Here is a 22093-nt window from a genome sequence, read left to right as displayed (position 1 = left end):
TGTAGCTTCTCTTGCCCAGCACCTAGAGACTACCCAGAGATGTCTCCACTTGTGCTGCATGCAGCATGTCTGCCTGTGCTGCCAGGCAACTCACCCATTCTCAGCCAGGAGAGATGATGTTCTGGGCCATGTGAGCCTTTTCCTACATTTCTCTAGAAAATCTCCTATGTGCATGCAGCCAGCCCTCTGCCCCTGCCATGCTCCAGTGTAAAAATTCATTGCATTGTTCCTCAACACCCTGGGAAATCCCCACTGCTGCTGGGTCTGCAGTGGAGGGGAAGGGAGCTCTGGGCAGTGCTTGCCAAAGAGTGGGTGTCCACTTTCCTTCCCTCCTCCTCCTCTTCTTTCTCTGCCCAGGTTTAATAAGTGACAAATGAGATCTTCACAGGGAGCTGTTGACTCCCTGGCTGTTGAGGTGCTCAGGTCTCTCCCCTGTGTGACTTCTCTCTAGCCCTGCTGATTTCAGGGGCTGCACTGGCACTGGCCAAAAGGCTGATCTGACCCGTGGAGAGGCGAGGCCAGGCCAGGTCAGCAGAAGGGGCTGATCAAAGGGAACTCCGTGTCTGGGTTTAATTCCTTGTTCATTATGGCTTTGCTTGACTGTGATGGATGCAGCAATGCCAGCTCTCTGGAAGACTTGCAGTGAGTTCCTTACTGTGGAATAGTTATTCTCCCTCTTTTTATCCTTCTCCCAGACCTTGCAGCCTCGCTGTGTGTCTTTGATCACAGCCGGACAAAGCCAGCTCTGGAGATTCAGAGTTCTGGTCCTGACTGCCAGCATGGCTTGAAGCCTCTTGTTACTCCTCCCTGTGCTTTAGTTCCACTTCTGCAAGTTCAGGATAAAGTGTCTCATGGATAATTGCAGTGACAACAGCTCTTGAAATACCAGGGTGCTATCTGTGCATTTTGGTGTCTACTCCTCAGCAGTGCAGCCCTTTTCCCCTTTTGCTTTTCAGCCTGTGGGTGGGTAGGAAAGATTTAGGAACTAATACTCAGCCACGGGGAAAGAGCAGGGCATTAAAGTGCACTCAGTTCTACCACATTTTTTTTTTTTCAGCTAATATAACCCACACATTGTGCATTGTTTGGTAGCAGACTGGGCAGTCTTAGCTGAATGTTATACAGGAGGTCCTATACTAATTGAATTCCAATTGTTCCTTCCCTCAGTCTGACCCCAGGTTTTGCTCTCACTGGTAGAGGAGCAGAGTTTGAAAGACAGGGTATTTACTAAAGCAGAGCTCCTGCCAGTTCCCACTTCATTTGTCCTTGCATGTCTCATGTCTATTGAGTAGTTGGTGACATTTGTCCAGGAGGTCTGTGTACACACACTGTCACCAGAGGCGCTCAGCAGGTCACTTTCTCAGCCATTGCAGAGTCTGGAGAAGACACCAAATCTGCACAGGTCCTGACTATCATCAAGCAGGGAACGTGCAACTGTCAGTCAGCAACTCCCCAGCTGTTTTGTGTCATTCTCCTCTCTACCAAGTCATTAAGGGACGTAGGTAGCAATATGCCAAGACAGAGGTGGTTTGCATGGACATGTGGCAATTTGCATGGTTGAAAGGAAGGAGTCAGAGAGTTGTAGTCAATGGGGCAGAATCTGGTTGGAGGTGTGTGACTAGTGGAGTCCCTCAGGGGTCGGTGCTGGGACCGGTGTTGTTTAATATCTTCATCAACGACTTGGATGAGGGTATAGAATGTACCCTCAGCAAGTTTGCTGATGACACTAAGCTGGGAGGAGTGGCTGACACACCAGAGGGCTGTGCTGCCATTCAGAGAGACTTAGACAGGCTGGAGAGTTGGGCAGGGAGAAACATGATGAAATTCAGCAAGGGGAAGTGTAGAGTCTTGCATTTGGGGAAGAACAACAAGATGTCCCAGTATAGGTTGGGGGCTGACCTGCTGGGGAGCAGTGTAGGTGAAAGAGACCTGGGGGTCCTGGTTGACAAGAAGATGACCATGAGCCAGCAATGTGCCCTTGTGGCCAAGAAGGCCAATGGCATCCTGGGGTGCATTAGAAAGGGTGTGGTTAGTAGGTCAAGAGAGGTTCTCCTCCCCCTCTATTCTGCATTGGTGAGGCCGCACCTGGAGTATTGTGTCCAGTTCTGGGCCCCTCAGTTCAAGAAGGACAGGGAAGTGCTTGAAAGAGTGCAGCGCAGAGCTACTAAGATGATTAAGGGAGTGGAACATCTCCCTTATGAGGAAAGGCTGAGGGAGCTGGGTCTCTTTAGTTTGGAGAAAAGGAGACTGAGGGGTGACCTCATCAATGTTTTCAAATATGTAAGGGGTGAGTGTCAGGGAGATGGAGTTAGGCTCTTCTCAGTAGTGACCAGTGATAGGACAAGGGGTAATGGGTGTAAATTGGAGCATAGGAGGTTCAAGTTGAATATTCGAAAAAATTTTTTTACTGTAAGGGTGACAGAGCCCTGGAACAGGCTGCCCAGGGAGGTTGTGGAGTCTCCTTCACTGGAGACATTCAAAACCCGTCTGGACACGTTCCTATGTGATGTACTCTAGGTGGCCCTGCTCTGGCAGGGGGGGTTGGACTAGATGATCTTTCGAGGTCCCTTCCAACCCCTAGGATTCTGTGATTCTGTGATTCTGTCCCGTGGCAGCACTGGCCTTTCCAATGTGGAGTCAAAGGTGAGGGCACAAGTGCACACTTGCACATTTCCCTTCCTAAGCACAGACTATTTGGTTGTTGCTATCTTCACTTGAGCTGTACTTGATCTGATATACTCAGATCATCTCCAAGCTGAGCTCTCAAAGTATGACTGCTAACTCAAATCCACGGATTAAAATCCAGGGGTCTTGTGTTTGACACACCTTCAATAGTACACTAAATTTTTTTGGAATTTTCTAGATCCTAGCATACTCCACAAAAAAAAGTTGTAAGAAACAAACATAATTTGACACTTCTTCATTCACCATAGAAACAAAACCACAAACAAAGTAAAGTGAATTTGATCCTCATGACCAGCAGAACAGATGGTATGGGCCCAAATACCAGAAGCTATGTCCATCTGGGCAAGATGTGCAAGATGGTCTTTCAGTCTTGCTCTCAGATATCTGACAGGAGGGTAGGAAGGAGTGGAAAGGATTGCTTGAGATTTATGGTAGTCTCCAATGCTGGTTTTTTTTAGGAACCTGCTACCTGCTAGAAAACTTATATCAAGAACAGGTTGCAGAGAGATCCCAGTTTGTGAAGGAGTCTAAATGTTTCTTGATACCCAGCCCACTGCAGTGTCTCTGATTTTGATCCCTCTTGTCTTTCATGTGCACTCATGTCTGTAGAGCAGATATGAGAGTTGGGTTAAACTAGGAGCTGGTAATGGTGCCAGCATAGGTATAGCTCTGCTATGAAGCTATCTACAAAACGGGTATTTAAGGTCTGTTCATTTGATTAACTGTTCTCTCCGTGTGTCCACGAGAGGTAAATCCAGAAAGCTGGTGTAGAGAGGGATTAGCAGAAATGCAGTTATCAAAATTCAGAGATAAGTGGAGTGAGCCTCCACAGGCCTGAGTTACTGTGTAGGGAGAGTAGCAGCTTAGAGCTGTAAATCCTGAGAGATACCTGCCTGTTAATTAAATGACAGTCCTTGGAGGGGAAGGAAGTGTTTGCCTCTCTCTCTGTCAAGGTGCAATTAGGGAGAGTCAGTGTTTGTAGATTAAGGTGTCATTTGGGGTCAGGAGGACAGGAAACCATCTCCTGTTAACCGAGGAGAACTGTGCCAGCTAAAGAGAGCATGTCAGAGTCTAGGCTCAGGCATCACCAGGGTGAAGCACACCTCAGGAAAGCCTGATCAGGCTGTGCATGCAGGGCTGTCACTGTGTGTGTGTGTGTGTGCAGTTCTGCTTGGGCTCACACAGGGGTATGTATCCCTGCAGCTGGCAGGATGGGTGCTTATCCCTAGCTACGCAAAAGCAATGCTATCTGCCTCTCTTCCAAGCACTCTCTGGAGAGGACTGTTGCTTTGTCTCTGCCCACCCAGTCTTTGCTCTCTGACTCACCCTGCCTTGGTGCTGACAGCCACACACGTTTACAAGCATTAAATCCTCATGCTCTTTGAAGCTTTTCCCCAGCTTTCCTTGGCAGCCAGTCCCTGAGGGTATTTGCCTTCACAACAGTAACTGCACCGCAGCTCAACAGCACAAGAGACAGGCAAAGCAGGACCATTCATCCTGCAAACGATTTTTGTTGGCACACCATGGCCATCCATTACAGATCAGGAAGTGTGTGCCCACTGTTTTTAATCCCAGCTGCTGGCAAGAATAATCAAAAGCATCCAGCACATCTGACGGCATCTCAGCACAACCGTAGGTAATAACGTAAGGAATCAATAGCCAATTAAAACTGATCCACAGTATTTGATCTTTCATAGTGCAATGGGAACAGTAATTAATGGGTCTTCCTTGAGACAGTCACAATTCAAACTTCCTGCCAAGACTAATGTGATTTTGTTTTAAATGAACTTTGTTTCCTAGAGGTAATACCAGGCTGAGGTAGACTCAGGGTGTTTTCTAGCCAGGTCGCTCAGGCCCTCAGTGTTCTAAAGACTTAGGAGTCAAAGTCCCAGTAAAAAAAGGAGAAACTGAGAAATTGTCTTCAAAGTCTTCATCTGTATTGATCTGAGTCTCAAAAGGAAAGCAGATGTTTTCATTCAGGCCTGCATAGTCCCCATATTACAAAGCAGGAAGAATGGCTACAGCAGTAGGGAAATGGTTCTGGAGAAGCCCCAAGCCCATGTGTTGGATAAATGACATTCTAAAGCCAGAGCACAAGGCAGAGAAGTTCAGCAAATGTCTGCAGAGGAGAAATCTTGAGACCAACCCACTCAGCAAACATGCATGGGTTCAACATACCTGGAAAAGAACTCTAAGTGTATACAGGAATCTTCTGCACCCTTCATCTTAATTCACTGCTTGCCACTCTGTTCTTGCACTTTTTGTCCAGTTTTCCAGAAAACTGGAGCTACTGGGAGCTAACTTCCAGGCCGTATCATCAGAGCAGGGAGCTGGGATAAAGTCAGGCAGCCATTTCCCTTTTTTGCACTGTGAATCCTGGTTTGCATACAATCAGCCACAACATGCACGCTTGGAAAATCACTGAGCAAATCATCGACTTCTCAGCTGTAAAGAGGGTATGGAGACAGGAGTAGTGCCCACAAGGCATGTTGTGGGGCTGTCAATTGAGCTGGACAGGGACTGTCCCTCGAGAGCAGTCCCTGAGGTCACTGTACCTGGACAAGCATCAGGAGAAGCAATGCTGCATGGATCATCTGCCAACTGACTTCTTGGCCCCTCTCCAGGAGCAGTGGATGCTCGGCAAAGCAGAGACATGCCTCCCCTCTGTTCCTGAAAGATGGGACCTATTTTTATCTAATGCTGCATTGATTATTCAATAAGAGAGCAGAGTGGACCAGCTGGCATGTGTGTGTGTGTGCTGCTTTCACCAGCGGGCATTTCTGCAGAGGTTCCTACTGAACCCCAGTGCAGCACCAGCAGCTCTCCACAAAGCAAGCACATCACTGCTGAGGAAAGAGACATGAGGTTTGAACCTGGCTCTGAACCCCTTCCATTTTTCAGGGAAGGAGCTTGGCTTCTAGCACAGTCAGAGCAGAACCTGGCCTTTTGCAGGTGTCCTTTCAACTCCACAGGCCTTCCTCCATGCATTTTCCCACTGTTGCAACAGGGCTCTGGAGATATATTTTGAATTGTTTTGTGAGTGACCGTGTGGTGCTCTCTGCTCCAGTGGATCAGTGTGTTCAGCATTTAATGAGGGCAATATAATTAACATTTTTTGAGGTGGAAAAGAAATCCTTTTGCCTTGTGAATGGCATCTTTTGCTTCTGAGAGATATGTTATAACCATAAAAATGCTTCCCTGTCACTGCACTTCATGCTGAAACCAAGTGCCTGGTGTCCCTGTGTTAAGTTCCCATCCATGGGAAGCATTCACCTGCTTGTCACAGTTTCTACTAAAATTATGGCAGGAGATTCCCTTGTGGGCAGCTGGTGGGATCTCCTGCACCAGCTGCATAAACTGCGCTGTCTAGTAAAGGATGGAAAAAGTCCTCAGCTCTGTGCCAGGCTGTGCTTATCCAACTGCCTTCTGTCCCATCACTCCTCCTACTACAGCCTCTATTCCTGCAAACACATTTCTCCTGGAGATGGGAGGTTGTGGTCCATGCCTTTGTGGCCATAGCAAGAGAAGTCTACTCTGTAGTCAAAGATGAAGCTGATGAAGCTGCAAGGGGGTCATCTCCCATGCATAGTAAATGAAGCTACTTTTGTAGCTCTGCAGGGAGGCAGAAGCAGTGGTAAGAAGAGATTAACCTGAGGTCAGCTCAGGGATCGCTTCTTAAAGTAGTAACTGCTTGGTTCTTCTCCTACCAACAGTCTCATCTTTCAGACCCATATACAACAGTCTGCAAGCCAGAATACTGCAATCAGGCCCATGGGCTTAAGTTGCTAAATTTATTCTGCCTGGAAATTACTCCCTGAAGCAAAACTTTTCTTCCTGAACCAAGATAGCTACAGCCTGAATCCATCTGTCCCATGGAAGAGCTGGATCCACATTACCCATACAACCATACCGTGTTTGGCAGAGGTTGCTAAATAAGATTAAATAGCTCCAGAGATCTGGTGCCCTGTTTAGCCAGAATTTTACCTTCTTGGAAAAATTCCAGCCAGCAAACAAACCCATAGCTATGACATGCAGGCAAGGCCAGTGTGGAGTGGGCAGTCATCACTACCTCCTGAATGCAGAGAAGCCTGAAAAGCCAAAAGTCCAGGCATCTGCTATGTCAGGTGGGGCAATTCACTCTGCTCATCCACAGACACATCATCAACTTCTCTGTGTTCTACAAGACTCTTCTCCAGACCTTTGATGCAGGCTTAGCCACTCTCAGTTCCCTTTACTTCTTTCATTCTTGTCAGTTCAGCATTGGTGCATCCTGTAGGTCCATGTGAACCTTTGCCTGCTCTGTTCAGCCAGTGCCAGCATTCACTCAGATGGATATCACAGCCCCTAAAGGTCTTCAGCTCTCGTGGAAGACACTTACACACCCAGAGCAGGAAGGAAAAATCTTTGCCCTCCTAGAGATCCCAGCTAGTAACAGATCAGAAATGAAAGAGCCTTGTCCTCTTGGCTCCTACCACCTTTCTTAATTTTGAATAGTACCTCTGTGTGAGAGGTGAAGACCTTTGCAAGGAAGAAGGTGGGATGAGACCTGTGGGAATAATACAGAGGAGCAGGGAGGAGAGGTCAAAGCACTCAACGTGGAAGGATCCTAGAAATCTCACAAAAATACTGGGATCTGCAGTCAAAAATTTTGTCACAGATGAGAAGGGCAAAACAACCAAACGCAGTCCAAAACAAGTGTATCCCAGGGACACGTTTATCCCAACAAAGAGGACCATGGGAAGCATCTGACTCACATCCCTGGGCTGTCTTCCTGCATAGCAGAGGGGAAAGATGCCCACATCTTGCTCCAACGAGAAGGTAGAAGCCATCATAATGCACATCAACCTGCATCTTCAGAGGCACTCCCAAGTCCATTCATTTAGCGTCTGTGCCCTACATTACCCTGGGGTTGCCCTGTTTGGGGAGATCTGTACTCACCTTTATGTCTCTACTTAATGGTCCCTTACTCCTAGTAGTGAAACAGTGCTTGGGTGGTGGGCGCAATTCAGATTGGGCTTTGGCAATTCAGGGCTTTGGCTCACACAGAACCTGCATTCCTCAGAAAATGGAAAAACTGAAAAGCTATTACCGTTTTTTCTTACAGAATTTAGTTTGCTAACAAAAGCAGGAAGGAAGGCTCTACTTCTACCTTCAATAAGCAAATGTCATGTTTTGATCATTATTGAACAAAGCATTTTGATTTAACATTTAGAGATGACTGCTCATGCTGAGTATTTTAAATTCAGTGTCAGAATTAGAATACAAAGTTTAAAAATAAATTAAAGTCCTAATGAAATATTTTCATCTGTCTGAAAATGCGTATGTCTTCTTATGTTCTGGGGAGCAGCACGACTTTTTCAAGTCTCAGTCCAAGCAACTGCAAAGCCAGATTGGTAAACCGTACAAAAAACAGCACTGTTGTCCAGCATTGCCTTTTAAAAGATGTTCCAGGAAGGGCTGAGGATGCAGCATGACTGCACAAGAATCATTAGCTATAGAATGGAAAGTTTCAGGACCCAGACCTGGAGGACTCACTGCCATGGTGCAAGTGCAGTGAAATAGAAGCCATGTGCTTTTGCTCTCCTCACTACAAGTATCCACTTCTGTGGACTTTTGTCAGGGAACATCTGGAAACAGAGACCCAGAAACCAGCATATGCATCTTGCCAGGGCTCTGTTCAATCCTGTTTGAAATTATTTCCTATTCCCTTCTTTTAAAGACCTACGAGTATCTGCCATGCACACAATGAGTGACTTTCACCTCTAGTATGAAGTCTTTTCAAGATGTGGGGTGTTTTCCTCATCTCCATTTTAAATTTTGGGAAAAGAGGCACCAAGAGAAGAGAGCAAGAAGTTATATGGGTAATGCCTCCAAGCCCTATCCCTCCTATACTAGCACTTATGGGTAGACTTACAAATGGGGAGTGATGCTGGTGATGTATGATTCAGAATCTAGGCTGTTCTGGTGATGGAGCTCCAGTCTTTATTTATTTATTTGCTTTTTCCAAGAAGAGTCTCATTTATTGCCTCCTGCATAGCTAGAGACTGCCCTTTAATCCTCTGCTTTATCGTGCGCAGTGAATTAAATACCACAAGAGTACAAGAGCCCTTAAGGGCACAACATCCATTTTGCTGTAGCTGTCTACAGCCAGTTGAGTTACAAGAGTGATTTTGTTTATGGTTTATCTTATTGCCTGAGTGAGGATTTATCTGTATTTTACCTATTTTTGCTGTTGGGTTTTGGTTGTTGGGTTTTTTTTGTCCCAGTTTTGAGGGAGGGTGCAAAGTGCTAGTCTTGGGAGGAGAAAGTTGTGGTGGTTGGTAGCTCCACTGCTTACAGCTGAAAATACTGTGGCATTTCTAGAGCCATGATGTTGCTGTGTGCAGTTCCCAGGGTCAGCCCAGCTCCTCTGTCATAGATGGCATCCTGCAGACTTTTTCCCATTGCAAACAAACCATGCTGAATGGAAAGGAATCTCCTGTTCCTTGCACACCTCCTGTCAGCTCCTTAATTATGCCACTCTTTCCTCATTTGGGGTCTTACCAGCTCATCCCTACATGGATCAGCTCAGAAATTATAGAGTAACATGAGGGTGGACAGAGGACATGAATGAGGATGGCTGCCCTAGGATGAATGTAGCACCTTGCAAAGAAGGTGGCATCTATCTGGCAACCATAAAAAAATCCCACAATGCTCCTGCAACATGCAGCCCCCAGCTCCCACCAGCTCCACATGCCCCGTGACAGGCAGTCCTACCTGTGCTACCTGTCCTCTCAATCTGTGATGTTGAATAAAGTGTTCCTCTTTCTCCATCTACAAATGGCACATATATGGAATGGACTGTTCCTACTTTCAAGGGGAACCCGTAGCACCCTGTGCATGCAGAAATCACCGCGTTACTTGAACTCATGATGTTTTGCGGTGTCATGACCTGGAAATTATCTCTTGCTATAGAGCTCAGCAGCATGCTGCAGAATCACAGTGCTGCCTGGAGGAGACACGCTCCTGGCTGTCACATCAGGCACTCCAAGCAGTAAAAAGAGAGCTGCCTTCTTTCCCTGCCCCACCCCACACTCTACACCAGCATGGCAGGTGGCCACATCTGCCATGTTCACTCTCCTGGTAGAACAGCAGCTATTGAGGACCCTCTGAGATGCTGGCACACTGGATCTCACTCTGGGGGGGCTGTTAATGGCTGCAGAGTCATTGGGGCATGGTGTTACCACCCACCCAGATGGGACCTGCTGCTCCCGTTCTCTGCCAGATGAAGCAGAAGAGGCAGAGAAGGGCTCTCACTGCCTTTGTGAGGGATCCTGGCCACCTGAGGCTGAGGATGCTTTGAGGCAGAGCCGTTCTCAAACCCCAAGGTTGGGGCTTGCATGAGAGGAGGCAAAGCTGGAATGAGCACAAGGTTTGCCTGTTAGTCAGCAGTGGAAGGCTTGGGGGACAGCCTTTTTGTGCTGTTAATGACCTGAAAAAGAAGGGTCCATAGTGCCATAATGTACCTCCCCGAGACTGCCAGGAGAAGGTTTTCTGCACGCACTGGTGGGGGCTCTGCCCAGGCCATGGAGTTCTCACCCTTGGAGGATCTCAGCTTCAGTTTTGTTATAGTAGCGGACCTTGTGGCCTGAGGAGAGCCAAGCACAGCATTTCACCAATGTGAAAGGTGCCTGCCACTGGAGCCTCATGACAGCAAATGCGCGTGATGGGCAGGAGAAGCGTTTTGTCTTCCCCAAACCCATGGGCTCCATGGTGGCACATGTCATCCAGTGGTCAACTGGATTTAACAGGGTCCAGGCATGCAGTCACCCCAGTTCTGCTAAGCTAAAACACACTCAAGCTTTGCACATATTTAATCAATTCTTTAGATACTAAAAAAATGTGCATGAAGAATGATTAATGAGAAAATGCTTTATTATAAACAGGAAATTATTTATTCTACATGCTAAGCATTCATTTGAACTCTAATCACTCTGAATATATTTTCAGTTTATGCTATATTATTTAATGCTGGATGTTTCTCAGTTTGCACATCCTCTTTGCACAGTTCCAGCATTCTTCAGAGGAGACCCTTGCCAGGTGTCTCGTGGACTGAAGACATCCTGCTTACTGGTCCAGTGTCTTGCAACTACCAGAAATGTCTAAAAGAAAGCACTAGAGGTTCCTTGTTATCCATTACCTGGGCTTCTCCTGTACGCAGGATAGACTTTCCACTAAGCTCTTGAAACATTCTAGGGGCAAAATGTGTATTTTGGAAATCAGTGGCAACAGTTACAAGGGAGTCTACACATCCTATTTGGTTTCATTTGAAAGCAAAGAATCCCTGAAAATCTGTATGTAGCAGTAGTTTGTATGAAAAGTGACTGTGCTATTAAAGCATTCCTGAACTGAAGAAAATCGTGATGTGAGGATAATGGACTCCAGAAAAGCAGTGGCAGAAGCCTCAGGGGACCAGAGCAGGGAGTGTCTCTTGGGAAGGGAATCTGAGGGATAAAAGAGCTGTGAACAGCTCGAGGCTGCCAAAAGGGATGATACTAAAGGCACAACAGCAAACTGTGCTTGTGCAAGGGAAAGCTCAGAAGTGTGGGAAGAGATCTCTGAAGCTACATCAGGAGCTCTTTGAGGACCCACAGTCAGAAACTCCAATCACACAACAGGCAGAAAGAAGAGCCTGCAACTAATGATTTGTCTGTAGAAATGACACAGGCATGTGGAGCCATCAGAGCCCAACCCCAGGAGCCCAACCATCTGGAGATAGAAAAGGCAGAAAGAAATGGGTCCATAAGCATACACACATAATAAGAAGAAAAGTCTAAGAGCTCAAATAATATTTGGTACAAAAAGGGTCAAAGAGTTAAATGTTGCCTTTGTTTTACTCTTCAAAACCTAACTAAAATAATTTTAATGAGAAGGAAGGAGCCCAGGACAGAGTCAGAAAAGAACAAACTCAAAAATATTCAAACAAGTTAGCTCTGTCCTTGTCAGCATGTCCTAATGAACTTCAGAGGAAGCTGCAGAGCAATCTCTGACCCATGAACATTTCATCATCAGGAACTTGGGGAGGATGCAGGAGGTGCCAAATAGCTGGGGAAATGCAAGCAGAGTACCTACCTTTAAATGTAATCTCTAGCATTAAAGAAGGTAGGAACTGAGAATCGGGGGGGGGGGGGGGAGGGAAGGGCAAATTAGCTTAATTGATTCATAGAAAAATATTAGAATAATTTTTTAACTAACCAGTAGATGTGCGTGGGAGTATCATAGGATCATAGAATGATTTGGGTTGGAAGGGACCTTAAAGACCATCTAGCTCCAACCCCACTGCCATGGGCAGGGACACTTCTCACTAGATCAGGTTGCTTAAGGCCCCATCCAACCTGGCCTTTAACGCTTCCAAGGAGGGAGTAGCCACAACTTCCTTGGGAAATCTGTGCCAGTGTCTCACCATCCTCACAGGAAAGAATGTCTTCCTAATGTCTAGCCTAAATCTCCCCTCTTCAAGTTTTAAACCATTGCTACACACCCATATAAAAAGCCCTATTCCAGCTTTCTTGTAGGCCCCCTTCAGTGAACGTTTCTATAAAGTCACCTCGGAGCCTCCTTTTCTCCAGACTGAACAACCCCAACCTCCTCAGCCTGTCTTCAGAGGGGAGGTGCTTCAGCCCTCTGATGATTTTAATGGCTCTCCTCTGGACACACTCAAAGAGCTCTATGTCCTCTTTTGTTGGGGGCTCCTGAACTGGTCACAGCACCACATCAAAGTGGGGTCTCACAGAAGCAGAGTAGAGAGGGAGAATCACTCTCCTTGACTGCCTGTCTGTGCTTTTGTTGATGCAGCCCAGGACATGGTTGGCGTTCTGGGCTGCAAGTGCACATTGATGGCTCATGTTAAGTTTTTCGTCCACCACCACCCCCAAGTCCTTCTCCTCAGGGCTGCCCTCAATCCTTTCTCCTCCCAACCTGTATTTGTGCATGGGATTGCCTTGACTCAGATGTAGAAGCAAGCACTCAGCCTTGTTGAACTTTGTGCAGTTTGCATGAGCCCACTTCTCAAGCCTGTCAGTGTCTCTCTGGTTGGTATCCATTCCTTCCAACATATTGACTTCACCACAGAGATTACTGCTGTCAGCAAAGCTGCTGAGGGTGCATTCAATCCCACTGCCCATGTCACTGGCAAAAATGTTAAACAGCACTGGTCCAAGTACTGAGCCTTGAGGAGCACCATTCGTCACACATATTCATTTGGACACTGAGCCATTCATCACAACTCTCTGGGTGTGACCATCCAGCCAGTTCCTTAGCCAATGAGTGGCCTATCCATTGAATCCATATCATTCCAGTTAAGAGATCAGAATGTCCTACAGGACAGTGTTAATGCTTTGCATAGGTCCAGGTAGATGATGTATAATCATATATCATTTTGGATGGCAATTGTACTAGTGGCTAAGGAGGAAGCAATCTGATATGCTCTGATCGGGCAATGCTTTTGGTGCTTTGCCTTAAGGTTCCTTTAAACAAACCAGGGAAATTAAATTAGGTAGCAGATTAAATACTTATAATGAAGGTGTATAGCCAATTGAAAAACTGCTTTCTTGGTAATTGTCAAAGGTGTGCTGTAAACTGGAAAGATGTTTCAAGGAGGACTAGTTTAGACTCTGCTTTCATCAGTATTTTCATTCATGGCTCAGGTAATGAAATAGGAAGTGCTGTTATAAAATTCACTTGGATGATACCAAGCTTGGAAAGGCTGCAAACACTCGGGAGGATCAGCTCAGCATTTGAAATTATCTTGGCAAATTGGAGTAATCAACAAGATGGAACTGAATAAAGAGAAGTGCAAAGCCCTACCCTTAAGAAGGAGAAATCAGAATCTCAAAAAAGAAGCTGGACTAGGCATTCACACTGCTGAAGACAGTGCTTCTGTGGCAAACCAGTTTATTTCATCAGGGTATCACAAGCAAAATGATTTGTACACTGCTAACTGTGCACCTCTGCTCTGGGAGCTGCCCCTGGCTGGGGAGTTCACTTGCAGGAAAGGGAGTCGGGGGGGGGGGGGGCAAATAAAGAGAACCGCTTTATCTTTGAGGTGAACAGGAGTGCTGAGAGAGGGGGCATTACCTGATTCCCCACCTGGTCAACCCCAGTGTCATGCCTCCCCTGCCAAATGAGCCCAAGTGCATAGTCCTGATGGTGCCACAATGTAACTTCCAGTTATGAATCTACCTCTCCCCACTCCCCAGTTCACCCTCTTCCCCATTGCCTGCAGATTACAACTCTGCAGCCTTGAGTCTTGGTTCTTGGAGATGCTGGATTGTTTAAAGGACTTATCATATTTGTCTGGAACTGACCCTGCCACAGTGCTGAGGGATGCCAGGTACCAGGTATCCCTTTCCCAGCTCATATTTGCAGGGAAAAGTTCCTCTGTGTCTCTTTTCCCAGTTTATTTCCAAGGTCTATCATGCATCATGGATGAGGAATGAGGTACAGGGGCTTGGACTGAAAAGCAGTATGGGTTGGAGGGGTCCAGTGGGAACTCAGTGGGACTCATCTCTCAGGTACACTCAGGCACTTGTGAAGCTGGGGTGTGGCAGAGACTCAGGGTTATTTCTAAAATGCCTTTTGGAGTGGAGTGACCTCCTGGGGACTACGGAAATTTGGGAAGTGGTAGGGAAGCAAATGCAGAGTGCAGAGCACAAGTCAATACACTTTACTGTACTACAGTAGAAACCTCTGGTTGGGGAACATAGCTGAGCCTAAAGAGACCATCTGTGCCTAGGTATGGCCCTGACAGCGTGCAGAGCCTCGCTGTCACTCTTCAGCTTTATTTTCACACCCCACTTTCTGGTCACTACTGGAGGCAGGTGCTATGATAGGCAGAGCCCTTGTCTGAACCAGTGCAACTACTTTCCTGCTCTTAGGTTAAGATAAAAGGCAGCTAAGAATGGAGCTTATAGGATGAGATTAAAGCAAATAGATAAGTGAGGGCTGAGCTCCTGGAGCTTTGGAAACAAAAGTGAGGCAATTTGAGACTGGCAGAAAAGCAGAAACATTTCACAGAAAGGGAAGGAAAGGTTTGAAATTTTGGGGTATGCAATGATATAAAGAGAGGGAAAGCCCAACAATGAAAGTGTTACTTCCCATGGAGACTGGTTTGCTTTGGCATGAGCCACTACTGCATAGTGAGCTTTGATCACAGCTACCATTATCTTCCTCTGACACCCAGTGATGAAGGCAACAGAAACAGGCTAAAGCACAACAGCTTTCTGGCTGAGGTGAAACTGCATTTGGAAAGGAAACCAAAGAGAAAAGTGCTGCAGAAGGTGACATCTCAGGCGACATGTGATTTCTTTACTGGTAATTAGGAGAAAGAGTTCCTGCCCCAAGAATTTACCTGTCTGTTTCAAGAACACACATGGCAAGTGTTGGAATAAGACGAAGGTTAATTAAAAGCTGGAGGTCCTGATGAAAAGATCACTTGATGGCAGAGGCTGACAATGTGGAGAAGGTGACTGTCTGTCATTTCTGGGAAACTGCTGCTCCAGATTGGAGACTCACAGCAGTTTATCTCACAGAGTGGTGGTACAGCAGCTGATGCTCCCTTGCCCATCCAGAGACACAAAAACAGTTGTCTTTGTTATGTCTTCATTCTTGTAGCCATTGGGCTGAGGACCTCTCTCTTGACCAGTCTTGCCACAAGCACACTGATGGCAACGCATCTCTGTCCCAACTAATCCCAAGAGACAAAGGGCCACTGCACACAGCCCATATGAGTCCACCCTCAGAACCAAGAACATTTTGTTGCACAGACACTGCCCCCATGGATCATGTTGTGGTGTACTCAGATATTACAAGGTTCAGAAAAAGCCTACAGTGACATGAGCTGTGCCTCTGTGCCATGGTACCTCACCCGTGGTCATGCTCCCAATCTAACTCTTGCATTTTAAAAGTTCATAAGCTCAGGGTTAGCCATGGCAAACAGTAGAACATATAAATTAAACTTCTTTCACCAGTGCTAGCAGTATTGCAGACTGCATCTCAGTCATCTGCAAGAGAAACAGTCCAATTATTCTTGCTCTGGGATAAGTGATGGTGTGGGGTAAATGGGGGGTGTTTCCCCAGTGTCAGCAGTTGTCAGCTTGCTCTCCCAGGTGCTGTGGGCATGCACTGACTGCAGCAACACAACTCTTGCCTAGGCAGCCTGTACTGTGGCTTTAAATCCAGTTTGGAGCCAGGCTCTGTGCTCTTTGGGGCTGGATCATTTATTGTTATTGTTTTGCATAAGAGCAGTGCTTAGGTGCTGGCTACCCTCCTATATGTAATAAATGAAAGGAAGCATAAGATACCAGTGTAAGCAATGTGCAGTTTTGGTATAACCTCTTGTTGTGTTTGCCTGTGCTGTGAAGCAGAAAGCAGCTCCTCAGCTCTTGGAAGCAATCCCTGCACCCAGGATAATCACTGGTCCCTGCTGCCTGGACAGTACAGAGTTCCACAGGGAAAAACCATGATCTGACCCACTTCATGGACTCAGTAATACTAAAGCCACAAGAGAGAAAAAAAAAAAAAAAAAAAGAGCTATTGTATGGATTGAGTGAACACAGTGAAAAGAGATCAATATAGTTTGCTGTACATATTGTTCTAGATTCAGCATGTGTTAAATCAGAGCACTGCACTGGGTTAGCTCTGCCATGTTAGCTCAGAGCTTCTCTGGCTTGTCCTGGGAACAGCTCAGCCACATCCATGTGACAATGCAAGCAGAGGCATTAGGAATATTTTTGTAGGCTTTGCTGCCAGATTAATGACCCTATCACATAGTATGTACTGTCTCCAGCTCCAGAGCCAACTGGCAAATCTTTTTGTGGCACAAGCTAGTGAAAGTAGAAATGTCTAAAGATGTAAGAATGGCCAATGCTCCATCTAGCCAGCTGTCCTGCTTACATCAATGGCCACAAACAGACAAAATAGTGAAATAAGAACAAGACAAGCGTATACGATAGTTCCCCTGAATACTTCTTACAGCATTCAACAGTTTTCATGTCAAGAACTTCTTCTGATGTCCATCCAGGACACCATTTTCTCTATATGAAAAAATGGGGGTAGAAACAGCACATCTTCAGTGTCTACTTTGCATAGAAATTTAATTTCGCCAATACCATAAACAAAGGGTTTCATGGACCAGGCAGCAATCCAGAACAATACTTCTTACATTAAAGTCACCAAGACTTTCCTTTGGAAAAAGATGGTTTTACAGAGGATTCATTGAGAACAGGTTTTGTAAAGCAGAAGAGGGCAAGATGATAAACTTGTGTGGAGTGGAAAAGGACAAAGCCACTATCAGAATCCATCTAAAGTTCTCCTATAGACATTTATTTGTTGAAAAGAGAAAAGTACACAAAGAGAGAAGTTCACACCAACCTGCTGTCTTCCCCACATAAACTGTGTTTGGCTCATGGAATAATTGCTTTTAACTGGACACTTCTAGTCAAATACAGTTCCTCCTGAAGGATTTCCCACTAAGTCTGGCCTTTAATTGGAAAGTTTCACTTCTGTAAACAAGAATGATCCTCAAGTGATGGGTGTTTCTGGCAGGGGACATACGGAGCTGAACATAGGTATTCCAATCCCAATTTATCTCAGGCAGACAAAATTTGCTTCTATGGGATCATTAAGTGTCCTGCAGCTTGATATAAACTGATGGACTCTTGCTTACTCTTGGCATTTACTCTTGCAAATGAATCACTGTTACTTCCACCTCCCTGCCCACCCCTCCACTTGGTTCCTTTTTAATTTTACAGCTTCCTGAGCTTGACACTGGAAAATCAATAAGTAATTTAGAGCCCAGTAAATACAGAGGAAAACAAGTTATTTTGTACTTTTATAAATATTTGAAAACCAAAATTATCTAAGAAAACAGGTGTTCAGTTGACTCAGCAACCCATCCATCAGCATCACAGTTAATTGCATAAGATCATAAACATTTATAATTAGAAGGCAAACAAACAAGAATTTTATAAACAGCCCTCTTGAATCAGGCTGCACATTAAATATTTGTGATAAGGTAATTAAGAATAGATTTACAATCCCGGCTCAGTGTTTAATACTACAGAGAATAGCTTTGATTCTATGGAGAATGTTCCATAGACAAGGAGAAAATATTTGATTTTGGATCTTTCATCCCAGGCTTAAAGTGGTCTCAGGGATACATTGGCTCTGTCATTGATCAGAATGGAATTTCATTCATTACAGATCAGACAGCTCATTTAAATATATATATAATGTCCCTTGTCATGGGCTGATCCACTTCAGGCCTGCTTCAAAGCTCATGTATCTTTGGCTGGAAAGGTAGGCTTTAGGGTAGTCTTTCCCTAAGTCCTGCTTTTTATGGTTGATGCTTTGATCAGAAGACACCAGAATTCTCAACTGTGTTTCAAAGCAGGGAGGAAAACCCATATTTTACTATTATGACATCATGGTGTTTGTTATGAAAAGCTAGAAGGATTGGAGCTGTGCAATCTCACAGGTCTATGGGAATCTGAGTGAAGAGCTCTCTCATACTGTAGTGACCAATGCCATTCCCTGTCCCAAAATAGCCAGATTGAATACAAAGCTATATTTATATCAGATATCTATAACTAATGCAACTACTTATGCAGCCAGGAAGCAGGCTCAGCACCCCATTACAATGGTGTGAGAATCCTGCTGAAATTATTCTCTAATCCAGTCAGCAGGGATTCTGGTTATGCTTAAAACCAGAGAAGCTAGAAAATCCATGTATACCAAAGCTAGAATTTAAATTGTATAATCAGATGCAAGCCCTAAGAACCCAGGCAGATCCACCCCATCAGTGAGTAATGAGAAGGTCAGCCCTAAAGGTAGGATAACCTTCAGATATTTTGGTTTTGGGTATGCACAGATTTACTCCAATAATTGCCTGTCATCAGAAATGAGAACGGTCTGAAAATGCTGGGTGGAGAGCAAAGCTGCAGCATTTGATTAATTAGGCACAGCAGTAAACCACTTTATTCTGTGGTGACCATCATCTCCCTGCACTATCCTGGTCAGCCTCCTGGTTTTGCTATGATTTTGCTTCTTCTTGTGGGTCTTTTGTGCTTTGCCCTTGTATTAATATGCTTGCAACAGATAGTCATGAGACCTACTCTTCAGAAAAGTGGTTCTGATAATCTTGATCCTGACCCAAGCTACCTTTATTAAGAACAATGAAGCTATCCATGTGCTAACTGACCCAGTCCTGCCTGATGATCAGGTTTCAGTTACTTGGGGCACACAGGCACTTTCCTAGCAAACAGATTGCTACAGGACAAGAAGACTCAGACACCCCACCCAATCACCATTCTGTATAAATCTCTTTCTCACTAGTAAAATTTGTTAATTACATTACAGTGTATTGACTAAGTCAGTCCACAGGAGACGTTTCAGCTTCCTCCAGCCTCAGCAGATAAGAACTACACAGTGCTGCAGTCACTGCTGGTCCAAGGACTTTCACATGGTCTAGCCAAAGCCTGGCAGCTTGAATAGTAGCAGAGATTAATACTCAAATACTGTCAACATCTAAACAACTAAAAACATTATCTAATCCTTAAGTTCTTCAGCAAGGGTGGGGAGGATGACAGAGACCGCTGGGAGGTGAGGTAGCTGCTGGGTAGAAAGGCCTGAGCTGCCCACTATTTTTCAAATGCAGAAAAAATTAGAAGTCATGTGTATTACAGCCCAGTGCCATTCTCAGGACATCACCTCTGGTCTGTGCAGGTGGGTAGCAGGGCAGATGCATTGTGTGCATGCTATTTCGTTAATGATAATTTGTTTTGCGCCTTGGAAGAGAGAGATGATGTGCAATGAGGTATTTGCTCTGCAATTGAGCAAAACTTTGCCTAGGATGACAAATTACAGGTATAAACAGACCTTTTCTGTTTTGGTTTGGTTTTTTTTCTCAATTGCCGCCTCTGGCCTCCATCTATGTGTCTGCTGTGTGTGTGGGGAGAGACTGGGGCTGTGCACACACATGACGCTGGTGCAGCAGACGTCACTGTCACGTCAGATCCAGTTACACCCCCTCCAAACGCGCTGCTGTTAGCTGGGTGAATCATGCCTATGCAGCATGCAAAACCAGTCCAGTGGTGCATAAACCTCGGGTGTTTATTGGTAAACAGATACTGTTTTACTCTGAGACCTTAAGTCAGTCTGCTGTGTTTATGATCCATTTATTGATTGCTGAGATAAAACTGTAATCCTTTTAATTCAGGGGGAAAAGGATACAGCCTAGCAGGAGCACTGGTAATTAAAATACCTGATTTATCATTGAATAGACACTGGCTGAGGGAGAGCTGAGCTAACCAGCTAGGTGGGGGCAGGATGCTGGGTTAGGTTTATTGTTCTTTCTAAAGTTATGTTTCTGTTTTATGCTTATTTCTTTCCCCCTTCCCTCCAGGTCTAATAATACACGAAGGGCCCTCGGTTTACCGGATTTTTAAACGGTGGCAGGCGGTCAATCAGCAGTGGAAAGTGCTGAACTATGACAAAACAAAGGACATGGAGGAACAAAAAACAGGGACCAGGACAAATCAGCGCCCTTCCTCCCAAACCACCCACTCGTCCTCCACTGGTGGTACAGCCACTAACTCTGCTCCAGCCGACAGCGGGGCACGGGCTGCCGGCCATGCCACAGGCACCCTCTCTGACCACCACTGTGCTTATACCATCCTGCATATACTCAGCCACCTGAGGCCTCACGAACAGAGGAGTCAGTCTAGTAGTAACAGAGAGCTCGTCATGAGGGTCACGACAGTCTGAACCGAGGAATTCAGGAGGCCTTAACATGAAGCAGAGGAGAGAAAGAACTCACAAAGCAGAGGAGCATGGTGTGCCTTTTTCTTTCTCTTTTCTTTTTTTTCTTTTCCTTCTCTCCTTTTCTTTTTCGGTAACTGCACAAGATACAAGAGGTGGCACCTGACCAGCTGAGGAAAAAAAGCAGGTGGAGGGAGAGCTGCACACTCATGCTAAAGAGGTTAATGTTTTCCAGCCAGTTTAAAAAAAAAAAAAAAAAGAAAAGAAAAGAAAAAAAAAAGCAACAACACAAATCACAAAAAAAAAAACCCAACTAAACAAGTGCAATACAGACTACAAACTGAGTAGGCAGAGTTCTGGGGAAGCAGAGGAACAGACGGTTTAGCATGTCTTACAAATCCTATTATCTGGAATAGGTAATGCTCTGTACACACCCCCTGTACACACACGCACGTGCACACAAACACACAGACACAATGTGAGGTTTATAAAAACAAGGAAGGGAACAAATTATTTGCAGCAATTTTATTTTCCAGACTGTGATTAACCAGGGCTATGAGTTGTTTGTTTCATGAGTCACTCTGGAGCCTTGTTCAATTTACCATAGGATACCTGAAGTGAAATGGCTGGATATCTTTCAATATTGATTTACAGAGAGATTGAATCATCCCACCAAGGAAATCTAACAAAAAATTCAAATATCACCAAAAATCCTGTTTTTTTCATAAGGATCTTGAAAAGGGGTTTGTGAGAGTGGAACCGGGAGGGGGGAGGGTTCTCATAGAATCATAGAATCATAGAATCATAGAATCCTAGGGGTTGGAAGGGACCTCGAAAGATCATCTAGTCCAACCCCCCCTGCCAGAGCAGGGCCACCTAGAGTACATCGAATGACCTTTCTTTGATGTTATAGGCATTTTTGGCAAATTTTGTACAAACACTCCACTGGTGTTTCAAGCACAAGTACTGTTGTGTTTTATTCCTTCATAACCTCAAGTCCAGCATCCAAGTCTTGCCACTCACACACATTATTTTCCATGCAGACATTCCAGGTTATTTTTCTTCCATTGTACTCTGACCACAAGGAGCTGCCATACCTCGGTGGGTTTCTGCTCCCGTACTGATTCAAACATTCGTGCATTAGAGATGTACATCTCTTTTTTTAGTGTCTGTATCCCTGCTGCTCAATTTGCAACAGTCTCACTCATTCTTGTAGGCAGAGCCTTTCACATCCAGTCTGTTAGTTTATTGTAGAGTCTGTTCCATTCATTTAGTCTGAAGAGGGAGCACAGTTGCTGATCAAATATGTAACACTTCTAATAAGCCTCCTTCTCTGGGATATATCCTCCAAGGTACCAGCTGCTCTTCAGGAACATTCTTTTTCAATGCACAATGGCTGAATCATATGTGGATATTAAAGGGACACTGTCAAGTACTTTTTAAATAGTTTTTAGGGTTTGAGCTTTTTTTACTCTCCATTGTTTGTAATATTCTCTTACAATCTTCAAAATAAAATTTCTTTCCCTACCAAGTTTGTCCTTTTCCATTTGGGCACATATTGTTCTCTCCACTCCTCCATTCCTTTCACCACCCCTGTCCTTCTCCTCTCCAC

The 22093-nt window shown here is 45.2% G+C and overlaps 1 protein-coding gene across 1 annotated transcript in view; it reads left to right on the top strand.

Moving 5' to 3' along the window:
• Positions 1–20487, top strand: part of MARCHF4 (membrane associated ring-CH-type finger 4) — a 106935-nt gene extending 86448 nt beyond the window's left edge. The window contains exon 4 of the mRNA XM_030454520.1: positions 20126–20487. Coding sequence (XP_030310380.1) covers positions 20126–20487 — 362 coding nt within the window. The remainder of the gene's footprint in view (positions 1–20125) is intronic.
• The last annotated feature ends 1606 nt before the right edge of the window (positions 20488–22093 follow it).

Source organism: Calypte anna, chromosome 7, assembly GCF_003957555.1.
Source record: "Calypte anna isolate BGI_N300 chromosome 7, bCalAnn1_v1.p, whole genome shotgun sequence".
Classification (NCBI taxonomy): domain Eukaryota; kingdom Metazoa; phylum Chordata; class Aves; order Apodiformes; family Trochilidae; genus Calypte; species Calypte anna.
The sequence above is the reverse complement of the archived record's forward strand: the minus strand, read 5'-3'. Positions and strand labels throughout refer to the sequence as shown.